At 39.8% G+C, this 17,411-nt stretch overlaps 2 protein-coding genes across 2 annotated transcripts in view; one reads left to right on the forward strand and one right to left on the reverse strand.

Moving 5' to 3' along the window:
- The first annotated feature begins 152 nt into the window (after positions 1-152).
- Positions 153-11,793, forward strand: mmab (metabolism of cobalamin associated B). The gene is made up of 9 exons (XM_052032349.1): positions 153-311; positions 2,641-2,702; positions 3,852-3,949; positions 4,849-4,905; positions 7,056-7,128; positions 7,908-8,005; positions 8,624-8,688; positions 9,838-9,897; positions 10,897-11,793. The coding sequence occupies exons 1-9, from the start codon at positions 208-210 to the stop codon at positions 10,991-10,993; spliced, it is 714 nt and encodes a 237-aa protein (XP_051888309.1). The 5' UTR covers positions 153-207; the 3' UTR covers positions 10,994-11,793.
- A 3,854-nt stretch (positions 11,794-15,647) lies between these two features.
- Positions 15,648-17,411, reverse strand: part of ube3b (ubiquitin protein ligase E3B) — a 44,484-nt gene continuing 42,720 nt past the window's right edge. The window contains 2 exon segments of the mRNA XM_052032343.1: positions 15,648-16,834; positions 17,198-17,290. Coding sequence (XP_051888303.1) covers positions 16,643-16,834; positions 17,198-17,290 — 285 coding nt within the window. The 3' untranslated portion in view covers positions 15,648-16,642.

Genomic DNA, 17,411 nt, shown 5'->3' on the forward strand with positions numbered 1-17,411 from the left:
AGGTTCTTTCCTTTAAGCCAATCAGCGGAGACCACCGCGGCCGGCCAATTAGCCGCTCAGGATCTAATCAACCGTCTACCGCAAGAACCAATGAGAAGGGCAGCTGAGCCGGTCCGATCCGACGCTGGCCAATGAGATCACGGGCCCCGCCTTCCGCCGCGGGAACGCGAGGTGGCCTGAGTGCGCGTGCTGGAGTGAGGCGGCCCGATGTATTTGGGGGGTGTCCGGTGGGCCGTCCGTGTGTGTCGGTGCCGTGGAGGGGCGGCTTGGGCATGGACCAGGCGCAACTACTGCAACATGGACGGGGATAGGTGAGGCCGGGCCCTGCGCAACGAGGGAGGAGACTCCCCGCGCCGTAGGGACGGGGAGTGAGTTCTCCTCCTGTAGGACATTAGGGAAGGGTGGACGTCCCCCCAAGGTGCCCCAGGACCTCCTTGCACACTACGGCCGGTGAAGTAACTTGGTAGCGTGGGCTAGTTGTAGAAACCTTGCTACCCACACTGTGCACAGCCAGGTCCCACACACAGTGAACCTGCTGGGTGTTTGATCAATGTTGACTAAACGCCAGGTTCTGGAAATCTGAAATAAAGGCAGCATATGCTGGTCGTTCTAATCTTAAATTATAGATGTGAAAGGTTATTTGCTTCTTCATGATGTCTGATGTCTAATTCTGGCATTTGTTAGGTCAAACATGCATTTATGACTCCAATTTTTTTCAGTGTATGTACTTTGAAATAGAAGCCATGGAACTGTTACCTTAAGAGTATAGTCACAACCTTGATTTAATGTCTTATCCTTTGGAAGTGCAAATTCTGTAGAGGGGTAGCTCCCTTCAGTGCTCTACTTGATTATTCTAAGTTTCTGGAATGAGCCTTGAATCTGGAACCTTAATAAAATGTAACACCTTATTGCAATCCATTGCTTCCACCGTTCACAGTTGATACTGATGAATACAGTCTATTTGTAGTGTTACTCTCTGAATAAGCATATGGACCTCTATCTAAACTGGGCTACTACTCCAGAGGAAGAATAACTAAGTTCCATCTAGTTTTATAAAGTTTAAAATATATAACTTTGTTATTTCATTACAAATGCAATCTTCATTAGGAACTGTTAAACACTTTACAATTTGTCCAAATAAGAATTAAATGCTGAGTTTGTTGTTTATTTACAATTGGACTTTGAATTAATACAAATTTATTATATGAAAATTGAGAATATTTTACACCTCTCCCATGCTGTATAACCTACAGTATTTCTGCTATATACTGCAAAATACTAGTTCCCTGTTATAGAATGTTTTGAAGACTACAGGTGATATTTCTTTTGAATGAATACTGGTGATAATGGTGGTGTTTAATTCTATAAATATTATTTGCATGAAAAGTAAATTGGTCACTTAGTTACTTTTAAAGCTGATAATAGGAATCATTGGTAGTTAAGTCAGTGGGGCAGTGCAGTGGTGATGGGTGGGGGGTCTGAGATTTGTGGGATGTAGCAAAGAGATTTTCGACGAATAGGAATAAGTACTTGTAGTGTTGGGCAGAGACTGGCAGAATTGGGGAATATCCTTAAGTAGGGTAGGGTGAATTGTTTGGTAGTGGTGGGAGATTACACTTGAAGTGTGGTATAATTGGGATGACTGCTGTAGGGATTGCTGAATACATTTAAGAAGGTGGATGGATGTCATCAAAAGGTAAGGGAAGAGAATGGAATGCAGTTTTGAGATTGAGCGTGCTCCACCATTTTAAGGTCAGAATGGCTTACTCCAGTTCTTGTTTCTTTAGGAGAATGTTGCTGGAATTGAGGTGGTGTTACTGCAACTGATGGAAATGGGAGCTTCCCCCTGCTGGGGTAATAAGATTGGTTATATAGTGTAAGGGGTGAAATGTAACAGATACTTCAGTGAAGGGTTACAGTAGATCATGGCAGCGGTTTCCTGACTGGTGAGCTATGCAGGCATTGAAAGAAACTGAGATTTAAATTCAGTTTTCCCAAATTTGTTTTCTAAAGAAACTCCGGCCCCAAGTGATTGGCATTTTGCCCTAATGCAACCATTTGTTATGTCAAACATACACTGAACAAATTGGAGCCATAAATCTATGTACTTTGAAATAGAAGCCATGGAACTGTTACCTTAAGAGTATAGTCACAACCTTGATTTAATGTCTTATCCTTTAGAAGTGCTAATTCCAGTTTGGGCCATGATGGATAAGTCATTCCTTCTGGACAGGGAGAGGGAAGAATTTCTAAAATAATGACTGGACAGTTTGTATTAATACAAACTGAGTTTTTATTTTGAGGTTTTCTCTTTTGGGAACTGGAATGAACTGGTTTCTCTCTAGGGTTGGTGGAGTGGAAGGTGTGGATGGAAGGGAGGGAGTCGTAACATCCAATTCAGTGATCCTGAGACTTTTTACTTTATCTGTAATTCTGAAGTCAACTGAGTACCCTAGTGACTATCATTACCCAACTGTAAAGCAGCTAAGATGGAATATGGGCTCTTCTAGATTTTGTGACATAACATGTGAATTTATGCACTTTTAATTAAACCTTTAGAATCTGCAAATTTTTATTGTTTTGTGGCTGTCATTGTGATACACTTGATCAATTAATTTTTTTCTTTGGATTGTTTTGTAGTTCTAACAGCAAAGCTGAGAAACCAAAGACTCCAAAGATTTACACCAAAACAGGAGACAAAGGTTTGTGATGAATAAAGTGAGGAAGGAATGAATTCTTAGAGAATTCCTTAAATTTGCTGCTTATCCAGCCTTGTATGAGAAAATGTACGTGGGAAGAACAATGTTTGTTAATTCACTTTTATTTTGTTGATTTAAGCTTTAGCACCTAAATCCAACTTGGGCCCCAAATTTCCCACTTGCTGTTGTCTGCCAATGCTACTCCAAGCAAGCCAGCTGGAAGCAAGTGAGAGCAGTTGAGCCTTTTGATGAAAGTTCTTGGATTTGGGAGATATGTTGTTTAGAGATTAGAATTGATTTATTATTGTCACATGTACCAAGGTGCAGTGGAAAAACTTGTCTTGCATACCGTTCATACAGATTAATTCATTACACTGCATTGAGATAGTACAAGGTAAAACAATACAGAATGCAGAATAAAATGTCACAGCTACAGAGAAAGTGCAATGCAGGTAGACAATAGGTGCAAGGTCATAACAAGCTAGATTGAGGTCAAGGGTCCATAACAGTCTTATAACAGCAGGATAAAGCTGTCTTTGAGCCTGGTGGAACGTGCTTTCAGGCTTTTTGTATCTTCTGCCTGATTTTGGGGGGGGGGGGGGGGGGGGGGGGGGGGGGGGGGGGGGGGGGGGGGGGGGGGGGGGGGGGGGGGGGGGGGGGGGGGGGGGGGGGGGGGGGGGGGGGGGGGGAGAGAGGAATGTCTGGAGTGGGTGGGGTCTTTGATTATGCTGGCTGCTTTACTGAGGCAGCAAGAAGTATAGACAGAGTCCATGGAGGGGAGGCTGTTTCTGTAACGTGCTGAGATCTGTCCACAACTGCCTGCAGTTTCTTGCGGTCCCAGGCAGAGCAGTTGCCGTACCAAGCCATGATGCATCCAGATAGAATGTGTTCTTGAACTATACCACCTTGCCCTGATGTGCGGTATTGCAATTGGACCAGGCAGTTTAATAACATTGGTATTCATCAATGCTTGTTTGTGTTTTCAATTGTTTTGAGCATATAAAAGATTTAAATTTATCCTGCACAGCAGTGGAAAATGAAGAATAGTGAAGCCTATTTGCCATTTGCACAACCTTTTTCCCTACAAATGTACCCTAGAAAGCTTGGTGTAGTGGTACTTGTTTTCGGGTACTTATAATTTCTGTTTGAAAGGGTTTTCCAGCACATTCACTGGGGAGCGCAGGCGGAAGGATGATAATGTGTTTGATGCTTTGGGCAGTACAGATGAATTGACATCTTCCATCGGGTATGTAATGTTTAACATTTTGGACCTTATTTTTTTATATACTACAGGCCTGCAAGTGTTGCACTTCGAAATTGCAGAGTAGGAAGGCTGGGGCACTAGATTAACAACACACAGCACTGTAACTGTCTGTAGTTCCTAAACAATGGGAGCTTGTTTGGCGGGTGGGGGGCAGGGTTGGGGGATTGCTCTTGAGTTTGCCTGTGTGGAAATTGCCAATTATAAAGAAATCAGATAAACCAATTGCTTGTCATGCCTCCATAGTTAAAATCATCTGATACTGCTTAAACATTAGCTGGTTGAGTATGGTTCTAGGCTTTGCCAGTGCCCATGGATTGAAACACCAGAAACTATCTGAGAGAAAAGGAGAGAGAATGTGGGAAAGCTGTGGAGAAAGTTAAATATACAAAGGGGAAGAAAACTGAGTATTCTGCATCACCTAGAACTACCTTGTTCTACCACTATTCTTGTATTCACCAATCTTGGTCTGCATTGTGTTGGCAAACTTTATTCACTGCTGTCTCTGCTGGTAGTTGAGATTCTTTAACGTGAAAAGATCACACTGCTTGTTGAGTCATATGAACACCAAAAACTCTGGGTTAGCAAATGGGTAAAGACTCCATATACAGCTTTAATTATTTCAAGTTTTTCTACCTGTCACTATAACTTTTTTTTACTTTACACACCAGACATTTTTACTTAACATTTTGTGATTGTACACAGCCCACATTACCACGCTCTTGGAAACTGGGTAAAGACTCAAACTTTAATTCCATTCCTGGCGAAGGGTCTCTGGGGGGCACGTGGGACAAGGATGTTGTAGGGAAGAGGAGGAATATGGACTAGGCTGTTAATATTTGCAGTTGCTGTGAAATGTCAGTGCTCATGAGCTGCTTTTTCTTTCAGGCTGGCAATGGGTTCTGCTTGGAGCAAGGTCATGAGTTTGTAGAGGAACTCTATAAGGTACAATGAACTAAATGGCATAGGAGGCCTTTTATTTCACTATGGGTGTTCATGCCTTTTGGAAATCCTATTTACTCTCAGAGTACTGTGCATAATTGTACAAACACCACACTTTTTTTATTAAAACATCCACTTTCAAGAGGACAGCATAGATTTGTCAGTGTCACTGAACTCCAGAGAGTTTGGATTGAGAGACTGCTTAACTAGTCTTGTTCTCCAGATTGCAGACTAAGGGATTGAAGGTTTTGAAAGGGATAGATGGAGAGGGTTTTCTGACTTGGACAAATCCAATGTGACCTTAAAATCAGAGCAAGTTCACTTGAAGTTGGGAAACACAAGGTTTGAAGAGTTAGTGTACACTTGCCTGAAAATGTAGGCACTGGGTTAACTTTTAAATGAGGTTCCTAGTGAAGGAATGAAGTCCAGGTTGATGAGGATAAACTTCAGATCAGTGATCTAATGAATAACAACCAGACACAAAGGGTTGAATGGCCTGCTGTTCTTGTTTCTGTTAGGTATGGACTCCTATCATGGAAATCATTTTTCCTTGTTTGCTGCGTCAGAGGTCTTTATAATTATGATCACAACTTTGCATAAACAGTTTTACTGCAGAACTTGGGTTAAGTATATTCACTGTGGTTTGGCTGTATTGGTCAAAAAGTTGCAGATTTGACTTGGACTAACATTTAAGAGCCAGACAGCCTTATTTCTTTATTGCTAATCAACAGGCCATGGCTCGAAATACATGTACGGGAGTTGGATGAGGACTGAATGAGGCGGTTACCACAACAGCAAAATGTGAATGTTCTAGGCTCATATTGTCACCTTTTTGGATTTGAGATCAATATGTTTTCTAAGTTATTCTGACATGTCACACTGTTTTAAAATAGTGAATGTACAAATGCTTAAAATGTTACTCTAGTACAGTAAAACTCTGGTCCAGTTGTTTGAAAATCCTGATAGTTTAACATCTGGTTTGCTCATTAGTCTAATGTGAGGTCTGGAGTTTGAGCAGAGTGAGCAGTGTCTGAAGGGGAGGGGGGGGGAAACGAAATGTGTGTGTTGTCTGCATGGTGGGGTCTGAAACACTGGTAGGTTTGACTGGAGCTGGGGTCCAGAGTGCTTGTTTGTTTTGACAGTGAAACTTACAAACTGAAACTTGCCAGCTTGTATTTCCTCCCCCTTTAAACTCACCAGCGGTCACTTTCCCACTCCCTGGGTTTCACTGACATTCATTTTTGTATAACAAAAAAGTGAAGTAACAGTTCATTGGGGGTATTAATAGCAGTAACATCTAATAATCTGGGGAAAAACTTCCAATCTGGCACCATTAACCAGATTGAGTTTTATAGTACTTAGAGTTGGAAGTGTCAATGAGCTATATATTGGATTCTACAAACACCATAAATGTCTCTAAATCAAACATTTAATTCTTGTCATGTGAAGGCATTTCTGAAAACCTCACTTCAGGTGAGGAAGTGGTTGGTTTGGGTGATGGACTTCTGACAGATGTCTGAAATATAGGGAGTCAGAGCTTTCAGGATGCAAGAAAAATAAAAGGACTCATTCATTTTGTCAGATTCTTAATGGCCTGTATAGGGCAAGGTTTGAAATGGAGTTTGAGGGTGTCTTGAAAGATAATACCAAAAACATGCCCAACTCATGAAGGAAATAATGTATGCAGTTTTAGCTTGTTTATGACTAAGGGAAGTTAAGTGGTAGATGTATTTATAACTGGTATATTTGCTAATTGCATTTTTAAAAAAGTGTCAAAGATTGGGTTTACAGTCCACCTACTGAAAGATGAAAGCAGCTAATTAAAAGATGACAATACCAGTTTCATCTGACATGAGTGAATCATTGGATTCAGGATGTGGGGTAGTTTGAGATGACCAGTGACACTGAGAATATCAAAGACAAATCTAAAGTATGTAATGAGCATGAAGGATAATCAGTTGACACAAATAGCTATGGTGATGTGAAGATTGTAGATGTCATTGCTGTTTTATGTACTATGGTTGTTTAAAATACTGTTTTCCCCCCCCCCCCCCCCCCCCCCCCCCCCCCCCCCCCCCCCCCCCCCCCCCCCCCCCCCCCCCCCCCCCCCCCCCCCCCCCCCCCCCCCCCCCCCACCCCCCCACATACCCCAGATTCAGTGTGTGTTGCAGGATGTTGGATCCAATGTGGCTACTCCCATTTCCTCTGCACGAGAGAGCCACCTCAGTAAGTCACTTTTAAAGGAAATCCATTAAGGCTGGTTGTAGACTTTTATTTCTCCCGTTTGGATTCCTTGTCTGTCTTCTGATCTAGGCATACTGATCAAGTATCTTTCCCTAACACCTACAAGTTCTGTCTTGAATGGACTCCTAGTCAATGTTTTAGAATATACTTATTTACTCCACATATAGGATGTCCTTCATTAATTTCAAAGTTACTTGTGCTGGCTAAGTTACTGAAGTAGGGAGTAATCTTTATGATAATATAGCCTCCTCACTATTCAGCTATGCCAGACCCTGCAAGCCACAAGATGGTGCTGGAGGTAATGAAACTAACCTCTCCATTAGAAAGAACAATAGTTTTTTAAATATAGCAGAATCAGAGTTGATCAAACTTGAGTATTGGTACCTCATTATGCCACTTCAGTGCACTCCTTAAGTAGGAATATGTATTTATTGAAAATCAGACAAATCAGTTGATGTTGGAAATCTGAAATAAAACAGAAAATGCTAGAAATATTAGCAGGTCAGGCAGCTTCTATGGTTAATGTTTCAGTTCTGGTGAAGGGCTGTCAACTTGAAATGTTAACTTTATTTCTCATTCCACAGAAGCTGCCTGACCTGAGTTTCCAGCACTTTCTATTTTTGTTTATTTTCCTTTTCAAACCATATTGGACTGACCAAGAGTAATTAGTTTGCTTACAGAATATTTTGCTTACAGAAAATTTTATTGGTGTATCCTTAGTCAACATTTTCACTGAAGAGTATCCTTCCTCTTTTTACTAGAGAGGACAACATTTAGTGAAAAGCCAGTAATTGAGCTGGAACAGTGGATTGATCGCTATACCGAGCAACTTCCACCACTGACTAACTTCATCTTACCGGTATGTAACAGGTCTCTTTATGTTGTACTCAATCTGTTTGTTTCATGATGTGTTTACTTCACTGAAATATTGTTAAACCTACCATATGGAAATGGGTAAAATGAGTGTAGACTAATTGTGCATCAGTTGAACATACCATGAAAACAATTCAAATAAAAGAAATGCATTGGCCTGGGCTTTAGCACAGGGCAATTCCAGAGCTGAGATTGAAATCTTGGAATGGAGCATTTTTTTTAGGTTCCTCAAACATTGCTGCAAGTTTGTTTGGAGCAACAGGGAGCAGAGTATAAGTGGCAAAAAGCATTCAACAGTGCACTTCCACATTCCTCATGGCATTCATTGGGGAGAACTAAGCAGGAGCCAGATACTGCCCCTTAGCCTTGAACTTCTTAGATGCTGTTTTTGGAGTAATATAAAATTATCCCCCTCCCATCCAAAAAGTGGGAGAAATGCCAAAGGTGCATCCATAAGTATGGTGAAGCAACTTCTGTTTAATCTCTCATGACCTTAACAGCACCTCTGAGATCCAGTACAGATTGAAACTGCTGCACTAGGGATGAAATTCTGTTTACAATCTAATGTATTGAATTGGCTGAACATAACCCTTTGTTTTTGCAGTCAGGAGGAAAATGCAGTGCAGCCCTGCACTTGGCACGATCGATCTGTCGCAGGGCAGAGAGGAGGTATGTTAATGAGTATTTCTTGTACTGCCTCTCCGACGATTTGACATCAGTGTTTGAGTTGCACTCATTTGTGCTTTGGATTTGGGTGCAGGTGCCCACATGGTGAATATAAATTCCAAGAGGAACTGTAGCAGGAAATGCTGCATAATCTTAATCATTGTATTTTTTTTAAAAAAACTGACTCAATGGGCAGTCTGTCCTAATTCCATCCATGTAGCCTTGCTCTGGATAAGTAGAATGAATACTTTGGCTAAAGTTATATTGGAATTGAGTGGAAAAACTTGTTTATTTGCCATATTAATTTTACTAACCTCAAATTTGTCTGGCAGTGGACACTATGGAAATTATCTATAGCACCTCAATTCTTTCCCTTGGACTTCATCATACCTGAAATGTACTTGCAGAGCTGTAATTTGCAATGGGGCCGGGAACTGGAGTAACCTAAATAGCTCAGTTTTTGGCTGGCATATGATGGACCGTGGCCTTCTGTGCCATATATATCTGGTTATCCAACAGGATTGGCTTAGAAGGGAAGAATCCCTGTTAATCTCTGGATAAACTGTCTACATTTATAGATGAAGAATTGCCATTTGGAATGGCTGGAGATGAGCTGATAAAATTATACCCCAATATAAATCAATGTCTTTGGAAGTGCTTGGAGCAACTTTGGAATGGATATTTTTAAAGGAGTATAAATTTTCCTAATGTGGAGCTAGCAATATAGTATTGGGGCCACTATCGTTTTGAGGTATAATTTGGTGCATTTAAACATAAATATGATTAGCACATAAACCAAAGCAGAAGAATTTGTATGCAACCGTCCCTTCCAAAGTACCAGGGAAAAAAAGCACTTGGATTTTAGTGGTTAGTCATTTTCTTTTTCCATTGTATGACCCTGCACCAGTAAGAATGGAGCAAGAAAGAAATCAAAAGGACAAGGTCCCATCTCCTGATCTCACCCCATGCTGCCTTGATTTCTCTTAATTCTTCCAACCTTCTTCCCTGTGACCTCTTCCATTCATCTTTATGCTGGGGATCATGAGGCACAAATAGAACCCAGGGGCAAGGGGTTCTTTCTCTCTCGTCTCATCAAGCCATGATAAATTCCAGCCTTCATGCACTTTAAATTCTGAATGTTTTCTCCATCAGCATGATCTCTATCGTACAAGCTGGTGAAGCTGACCGTAATGCTGCAAGATACCTTAACAGGTAAACTAGTTAATGTGTAGCTAGACAAAAAAGGCAATTAATTTCCTATCTAAAATGCTGAAGTGTACTGGAGTATTTGGTTTGCACTAGGAAAGGCAGTGTAAATGGGGAAAAGATGGTGTACTTGGTAGCTGCTCCCCTTCTGGTGGGGAGTGGGGGTCCAATAATGGATGAGTGGGGTTTTGTAGCTTTCATGCTTGGGATTGAAATATTTTGCAGTTTTCAACATCAGCCATAGCCCTGCCTAATTGCTACCACTTCCAGGGAACCATGTACCTGCATCCCAGGTCACTAAATTGTCAGGCAAATTGCCCTTACAATTTTTATAGACTTCTGTTCGAAAGTGTGATCAATTTGGGGTTTTACTGTAGCCCTGTATCAACTTAGAAACCAGACTTGAATGTATCCTGTTCCTTTCCCTTGCATCTCACTGCTCTTAAGCAGTGAAAGAGTTGATATTTTCTGATTGGAGACATGAGACTGCAGTTGCTGGAATCTGGAGCAAAAAATAAACTACTGGAGGAAGTCAGCAGGTTAAGCCGCAGGTGGGGGGAGAGTAATTGTCAAAACCCTACATCAGGAGTGACTGAAGAGGGAAGATAACTGGGATAAAGAGAAGGGGAGGGTTGAGGGGGGGCCTGGCAAGTGACAGGTGGACTGAGGAGGATTGAACCATTCTTCAGTAGTCCTCAGTCTTGAAACAATGTCAACAGATTTTCTTTCCCCACACATACATGCACCTTGACCCACTGAGTTCCTCCAGCATTTTTTTTGCATCACATTCTGATTTTTTTGCATTCATTATTATTGTCAAAGCACTGGTTAATGAACCAGATTCTTTGAATTATCACAATTGAGATTAAAATTGAAATGTGGGGAAATTGCATTTTCCTTCACAATGCAACTTCCTCCACTTCTGCAATGGAGGATATGTCAATCTAGAATATTTTACTCTGCTGCAGTGATTACCATCCTCAGGATTGACCTGTTTCTTCACAGGCTAAGTGACTACCTGTTCACATTGGCACGATATGCTGCCATGAAAGAAGGCAAAAAGGAGCATATTTACAGGAGGAGAAATGACTCTTCTACGTAAGAGAAGATGGGGCAGCTCTCACTTGCTGATCTGAACAGAACTATTTTATAAAACTGTTGTAATACATTTTTTTTCTTTGCATAAGTGGCAAAGTTATTTGGAGTTTTTAAGTGGTGTCTTGTTTATGTTTCTGATTCTTGGAGATTGATGCTATTTGGGCTGTGAGACTACATCTATGCTTGTGGAAGAATGGATTTTTGTCACTGCTTTTATTTGGTGTAGCTGATGGCAAAAGTCATGTGCTGTCAACTGTGCCTTTATATAAAAGCACTTTAATGAGCAATCTTTAATCCTAGGATTTTGGATGGAAAGCTGGGCAAAGTCTATCATTGTACATAAAATCTATGCTGAGTTAAATTTGTTTACATGGGATTTATTGTACAACTAGTTTGCATTCAAGCAGTTCTTTTTCTGTACTGTAAGATTTACTATTTAAAACTTAAAGAAATTGATTAAAAGTAGCTGCTTGGTGTAGGCATGGGTCAGAACAGTAAGTTGGTCTCGGATCAAAGGGGTGGGGAAGGGAAATAACTTTTGTGTTCAAAAATCAAGGATTTCTCCATAGTACATTAGAAAACTCATCTACTGATATTGTTAGCCTTCCACATTTGAAGTTGGGCTTTGAATCATGAGACAGTTGAATTTTTGGTGCTTTGACTCTCATCACCACAGAGTGCTTTCGCAATGTGACAATTTTCAAGTTCCCTCATCAGTTTTTGTGTGGCCTGAGATGCTCAATTCAGTACTTCAGTACTATTCCAAATTAATTGAGATGTGATTAAACTCCAGTCCTTCTCGGTTAGAGATGGATATTAACAATGTTTGCAGGTCTTACTTCTGAGAATATAATGTAGACTCAATTTGAGTCTTTTATCCATTGACCTGTTTTTCTTTTCCCTTGTTCTGAACATAGAACTGTACAGAGGACAGGGAGACCTATTCCAGAATTTTATTGCAAACTGCTGGGGGTTGGGTAGTATGCAGGACTGGAGCACCTTTTGCTCTATAATGTGAGGTACTGTATTAACAAGTTCTAAAGTTAGTACAACCTATTTAGAAATAGATAAAACATTGGATACGTCAACTGAAAGGGGGCAGTGTGTGGTGTGAGGAGCAGGGAACCTGCTTAACACCTGAGAAAACCCTTCATTTTTGGATATTTGGATTTTTGCAGATAATTCTGGTTATTTGCTTCAGCCCATTAAATCCCAATCAGTGTTATTTGTTGGCTGGCAAATCTTTTAGTTTCAGTTCATTACTGAGGTCTCCCTGTGAGGCTTTCATTTTCTGACTTGTGTTGAATTGAAAGTGAATTAAAATCCTGGGTTCTAAATAAACATGCTATACATAAAAAAAAAGTGACTTGTTAAATATGTTGGAAAAATGGATACTTTTAAAGTGCTGGAGCTATTTCTAATAACTGTCATTATTAGGAAAACCTATTCATCTGGCTGTACTGAAACCATTTGCTGATGTGTGCTTAAAATTCTGCAGCAGCTCTTAACACTAACAATCTTAGATTTCCTTTGTCCTAAGCTTCTGTACTGTGATCAGAATGGTTAACTACATTAATGAAAACTTCTATACAAATATCTGGTAGCAAATGCTACTTGGTTATTGAAACCCAAATATTGGAGCATGAGTAATTGGTGTGGGCTTGAAGGATGGAGTACCTAATCCTGTTTGTCTATTGAACTGCAGGGTGGTGCTGTTGAACTTTGAATTAGAGCTTGAAATGTATGTTTCCATTGGATAATAGGGTAGCTGATATCAAGATGTTGAAAATTCATTTAAAAGAATCAAATATAGTCTGTACTAATGAGCAAACTGTAAGCTATTCCTTTCTCAGCTACTTGCATAAGGTCAAAAGTGAGAATATTTTATAATTTTAAGTTTGTCAATTTTAAAATTGACAAAATCATATTCACAGCCTTGTCTCCCATATCTGCAAATTAGTGCTGAGTTTCTTGACAGGACCACTTTACATCATATCTCAAGCCTTGGTCCAAACTTAAACCAAAGTACTGAATTCAAAGTTGAGAGTGTTGCCTTTGCTATCAAGGCAGCACTTGACTGGCATTGAGGAGACCTGGTAAAATAACCCTAGAGGTCAATTATCCAAGCCTCAAGCTTACTATGGGGGTTCCCCATGCTGGTGTTCTACCCTCAAGCAGCTTTTACTGTCTTGGCTACTTAAAGTCAAAAGTGAGATTTAATTTGCACCTATTTTCAGTTGCATTGGCAATATCTTGGCAACTAAAGTTTTCTAAGACCTACATGTAGCAAGACTTTGGCATTTAGGCATGGGTTGATGTGTAGTAAGTAGCATTTGTGCCAGGCAGTGGCCAACTCCAATGAGTCTGAATACCTACCTTAACGATCAATGGTGTTTACCATTACTAAAATCCACCTACCCCCCCCCCACTGTGAATATCCTGGGGTTCACCATTGACCTGAACTCAACTTGACCAGGCATAAAGTGTCTGTAAATACCCTTTGTTTAACAATTCTGTGTCCTTTTATATAGGATAGTGAACCTCTTGGTGAAGAGGAACATCGATGATTAAATGCTTTTTCCAGTGCAACAGCAGCTTTCAACTGCTGTAGAAAAATCTTTTCACTCCTGCGGTACTGATTTTTTTTTAAAGCTTGGTTTACTAGACAGCAGTGATTGGTTTTTCCCTGTCACCTTGTACACTTCGGTTAGTTACACGGAGAAACAATTTCAAGGATACTTGCAACACTGACTAGAAAAATGTAACATGCTTGACATCCTGTCTGAATCTTTGGCCCTTGACTGCTCACACTGTAGCATCAGCATCCAATCTGACACTAAGAGCCAAATCCCTTTAGGAGCATGTAAAACCTGGTGAAAACAAGAGTGTCTCTCTATCTGCTGGTCCTGTCAAGTACCACCTACCCCATATGCAGCAGTCTGAGGATCTCACATTGTCCTTGTCAGCAGAACTGGCAAATCCTTAAACCTTGGGGGGCTGTCTAAGAATAGTGCCACTACTTTTAATACTTTTGCTTAATGTGGAGACACTGGATACAGGTCAGCCATGATTGAGTAGCAGAAAAGGCTTGAGGCTGATTATGCTTATCCCTATGTAAAAGGGATATGTGGTGTTAGGCTCTGACTGAGAACTAGAAGAGGTTGTCTTGAAGAAAGTAAATTCAAATGTCTTGTATATTGGTCAACCTCACCACTGTTAGACTGTTGGGTGGCTTGATTTTTTTTGGCAGTATGAGCAGAAATGGTTTTCTAATATAGCTGTTGCCTGATTACTAGTGTAATCTGCACCCTCTCACATCTGAGAAGCGGTGCACACATCCATGCCATTAAGACCAAATCCATGAGCATCCATTCATCATTCTGTTGAAACCATCCATCCATTGCTTTGTCATCTCTTCAGACTAGTCAAGAAAGAAGAATTTTGGTAAGTTTTGATCTAGAATACAAAGATTCAATTATCAATGTGGGACTAATCTATATTGTGCAAATATAATTGGTGAAAGACGTATTATACTTGTAGACAAGTTGAATGGCAAAGTTTTTATAAAAAAATTCTAGGGAAAGGAGGGAATTTGCAAATGGCATAGTAAATAAAATGGTCATAATTTTGTGGAAAAAAATTTTTGGAGCACAATTTGCAAATTGAAAGAATGACACCCTTAAGTCTTGATGTATGAATTTAAAATATCCTATCAGAACTCTTAAGTAGATCATTCCAGTATGGTTTTGCTAATTTTGATGGGAGGCAGTAGCCTGATTTTTTTTAATTCACCCAAACTGTTTGATGTAAACAAAGTGCAGGTGCTGAACCTTCAAGTATTCACTACCTAACAACAGGTTGCTCCAACTGGTTGTTGACAAACACATTGGTGAAAGTTAGTTTTTTCACTAAAAGCAGTGAAACAGTGTTTCACTTGGAATGTAAATTTCATGTGCCATAAAAATGAGCTACATGTGCCTCAAAAACATTGAGTTAGTTTCCTAAGGCCACACTTCAACAACTTGTTCTGTATTTGTTTTACTTCACTTCTAGTAGATCAATTACAGGCAATGTTAGTATAATGGTTATTTAACTTTACTAATAGTGTCCTAAACTAATGTGATTTCTAGCCCCAGCACAATAGCTGTAGACTTCTATTACTTAATTGAATTTAATAATTGCAAAATCACCAGTGTTAAAACCAGTCTGGTTTGCTAATGTCCTTTTAAGGGAGTTTTTTTTTCTGGCCTCTGGTATGACTCAAGCCCCACTGAAATAGACACTTGCCTGTTACCAAGATTTGGGATCCACTTGGTTGCACCTAATCAAGTCATTCAAGGCAGCAGCTTCCCACCTTGGGTAGGAGGCAATTAGGGATGGATAACCATAGCTTGATTTGTTCCTGGAATCCCTATCTTGTGAATAAATGTGGACAAAGAACTGGTAGACCCATTATTTTTGTTCATTAATTCACCTTTGAACTCAAGATTTTGAAATGATTCAAACCTAAGGAACAATTTGACTGAGTAATTTCCTTGCACAACATTCAATCTCTCAGCCCAATTTTGCAGTTGTGCTTTGTACTCTGATTAGTTGATCTCCATTTATGGTCTGTTAAAATCCAGTGTGATATCCAAAGTCTCAAACAGATTCTGAATTTAAAAAAAGTAGGGAGCTTTTAATGGATAAACCAGCTTAAAATATACAGTCAATGCCTGACATTCACAGGCTAGTCATAAATTACTTTAGTGTTTTATATAGTAAAATTTTACTAACTTGCTATTCAAAATAGTTAATATTACACAAATCTTATTTCCTGAAATAAGCTAGACCATGCAGTTGTCAAATTATCTGCAAAGTCCATTAAAAAGGTTATTTTACATTAAATAGACATTGCTACAAATGAAAATAAAAAATGAATGCTGCCTTTAAGTAAAGATAAACCTGGAATCCTTCCTGAAATACTTGTGATTTAGTGGCTTGTGAACATTTGGAAAATTCCACATTATTTTACTAAGTGAAACCTGAATAAAGGAAAAAATTATCTGGTGTTCATACTTTGCCACATGCTAAAACAGGAATCAGTGTTAGAACTTGCTGCATCTTCTATCAGTGAACTTTTTTAGATCAGGTAGCAACTTTATCAGCAAAGTAGGGATGTAGGAACAGAATTTAAAGGTGCTTATTCATTAATTTTGTGCATTGATTCATCACTTGTTCTACATTTACAAAATAACTGCTAATTCAAGTTTGTCTCAAATGCTAATGAAAAAAACAAGATTTTGCCTGACCTTCACTTTCATGACTGATTCTGCATTATTTCCTCAGCTTTGTAAACATGCACTTCTAGCCTTCAAGGAATATTTGGTGAAATAATTTTTATTACATCTTGACGATAATGTGATAGTGTACACTTAAATTATAGAAACTTTCCTTTAAGGATTTTGAAGAAATTTCCTAGAACATTGATCTTGGATGCATATGTAGTAAGTATTATTCTCAAGCTCTTAGATGCCCTGAATTCTGTTGGCAATGGATTTAAATCTTCAGAATTTTAATTGGACAGTGAAGGGAGCTTAGTCATTCAGCTTTACCCTGAAACACTTCATGGTTTTAAATCAAAGATCCATTACATAAAAGGTAATCCTTAGAGTTAGGAGAGTTCAAATCCAGTGTTCATACTGATTGCATAGCGGAGTTTCTCTCTCAAGATGCTCTTCTTGCTGTAGTTGGGAAGTTTCAGGAGGTTGAAGCAGGTTGATGAGGTTGGCAGACGACCACCTGGTTCCTTTTTACGGATGGTGAAGAAACCACGCAGCACACTACCCAGTGTATCTCCTGTGTCCTGAAACATGCAAGACTTACAATCAAGCATAGTTCAAAGAAGATCTTTTTTCAAGAACTGTACCCTGTAAATGCATCCCCCTCTGCATGTTCCAAATTTCTTGTCTTCATTGAAGTGATTGGATCATGGCTGAAGTGGCAGGAGAGGATTAAATAGGGAAGAGCATCATCCAGCACCCCATTACTAACTATCCAATGACCTCCAGCATTTTGGATGTGTGTACTGTCTGAACTTGTGCATGATCATTCATAAGGCACTGAAAAGCCTGAAAGTACTTATGGAACTAGACACTAGAACTACAGCATTATCAGGAGATATTGTCTGGACTTTTGAGGGAGGAGAAAGAATGAAAATTCAATTTACCTGATCATCTGAAACTTCAACACAACGAATAGAGAAGGGAGGTTTAAGGTAGGCAAAGCCCAGGAGTGGTGGCCGAGAGCAGCTGGTGACAAACTGGAAAAGGAAAATATAGTTACTTTGCTGTATTCTTTCAGAAAAATGCATCTCTTGACCAGCATTGGCAGTAGGGAACTTGTTAAAGTTGGAGCGTAATTTAATGGTTTTCTAACTTCCT

Source organism: Pristis pectinata, chromosome 17, assembly GCF_009764475.1.
Source record: "Pristis pectinata isolate sPriPec2 chromosome 17, sPriPec2.1.pri, whole genome shotgun sequence".
In the NCBI taxonomy this organism is placed as follows: domain Eukaryota; kingdom Metazoa; phylum Chordata; class Chondrichthyes; order Rhinopristiformes; family Pristidae; genus Pristis; species Pristis pectinata.

Bases quoted from the DNA above. Each gene is read 5' to 3' on its own strand.
- mmab (XM_052032349.1), top strand. From the start codon at position 208: ATGTATTTGGGGGGTGTCCGGTGGGCCGTCCGTGTGTGTCGGTGCCGT. The intron at 7,129-7,907 runs GTAAGTCACTTT...TCTTTTTACTAG, and splicing joins TGCACGAGAGAGCCACCTCA to AGAGGACAACATTTAGTGAA. The intron at 9,898-10,896 runs GTAAACTAGTTA...GTTTCTTCACAG, and splicing joins GCTGCAAGATACCTTAACAG to GCTAAGTGACTACCTGTTCA.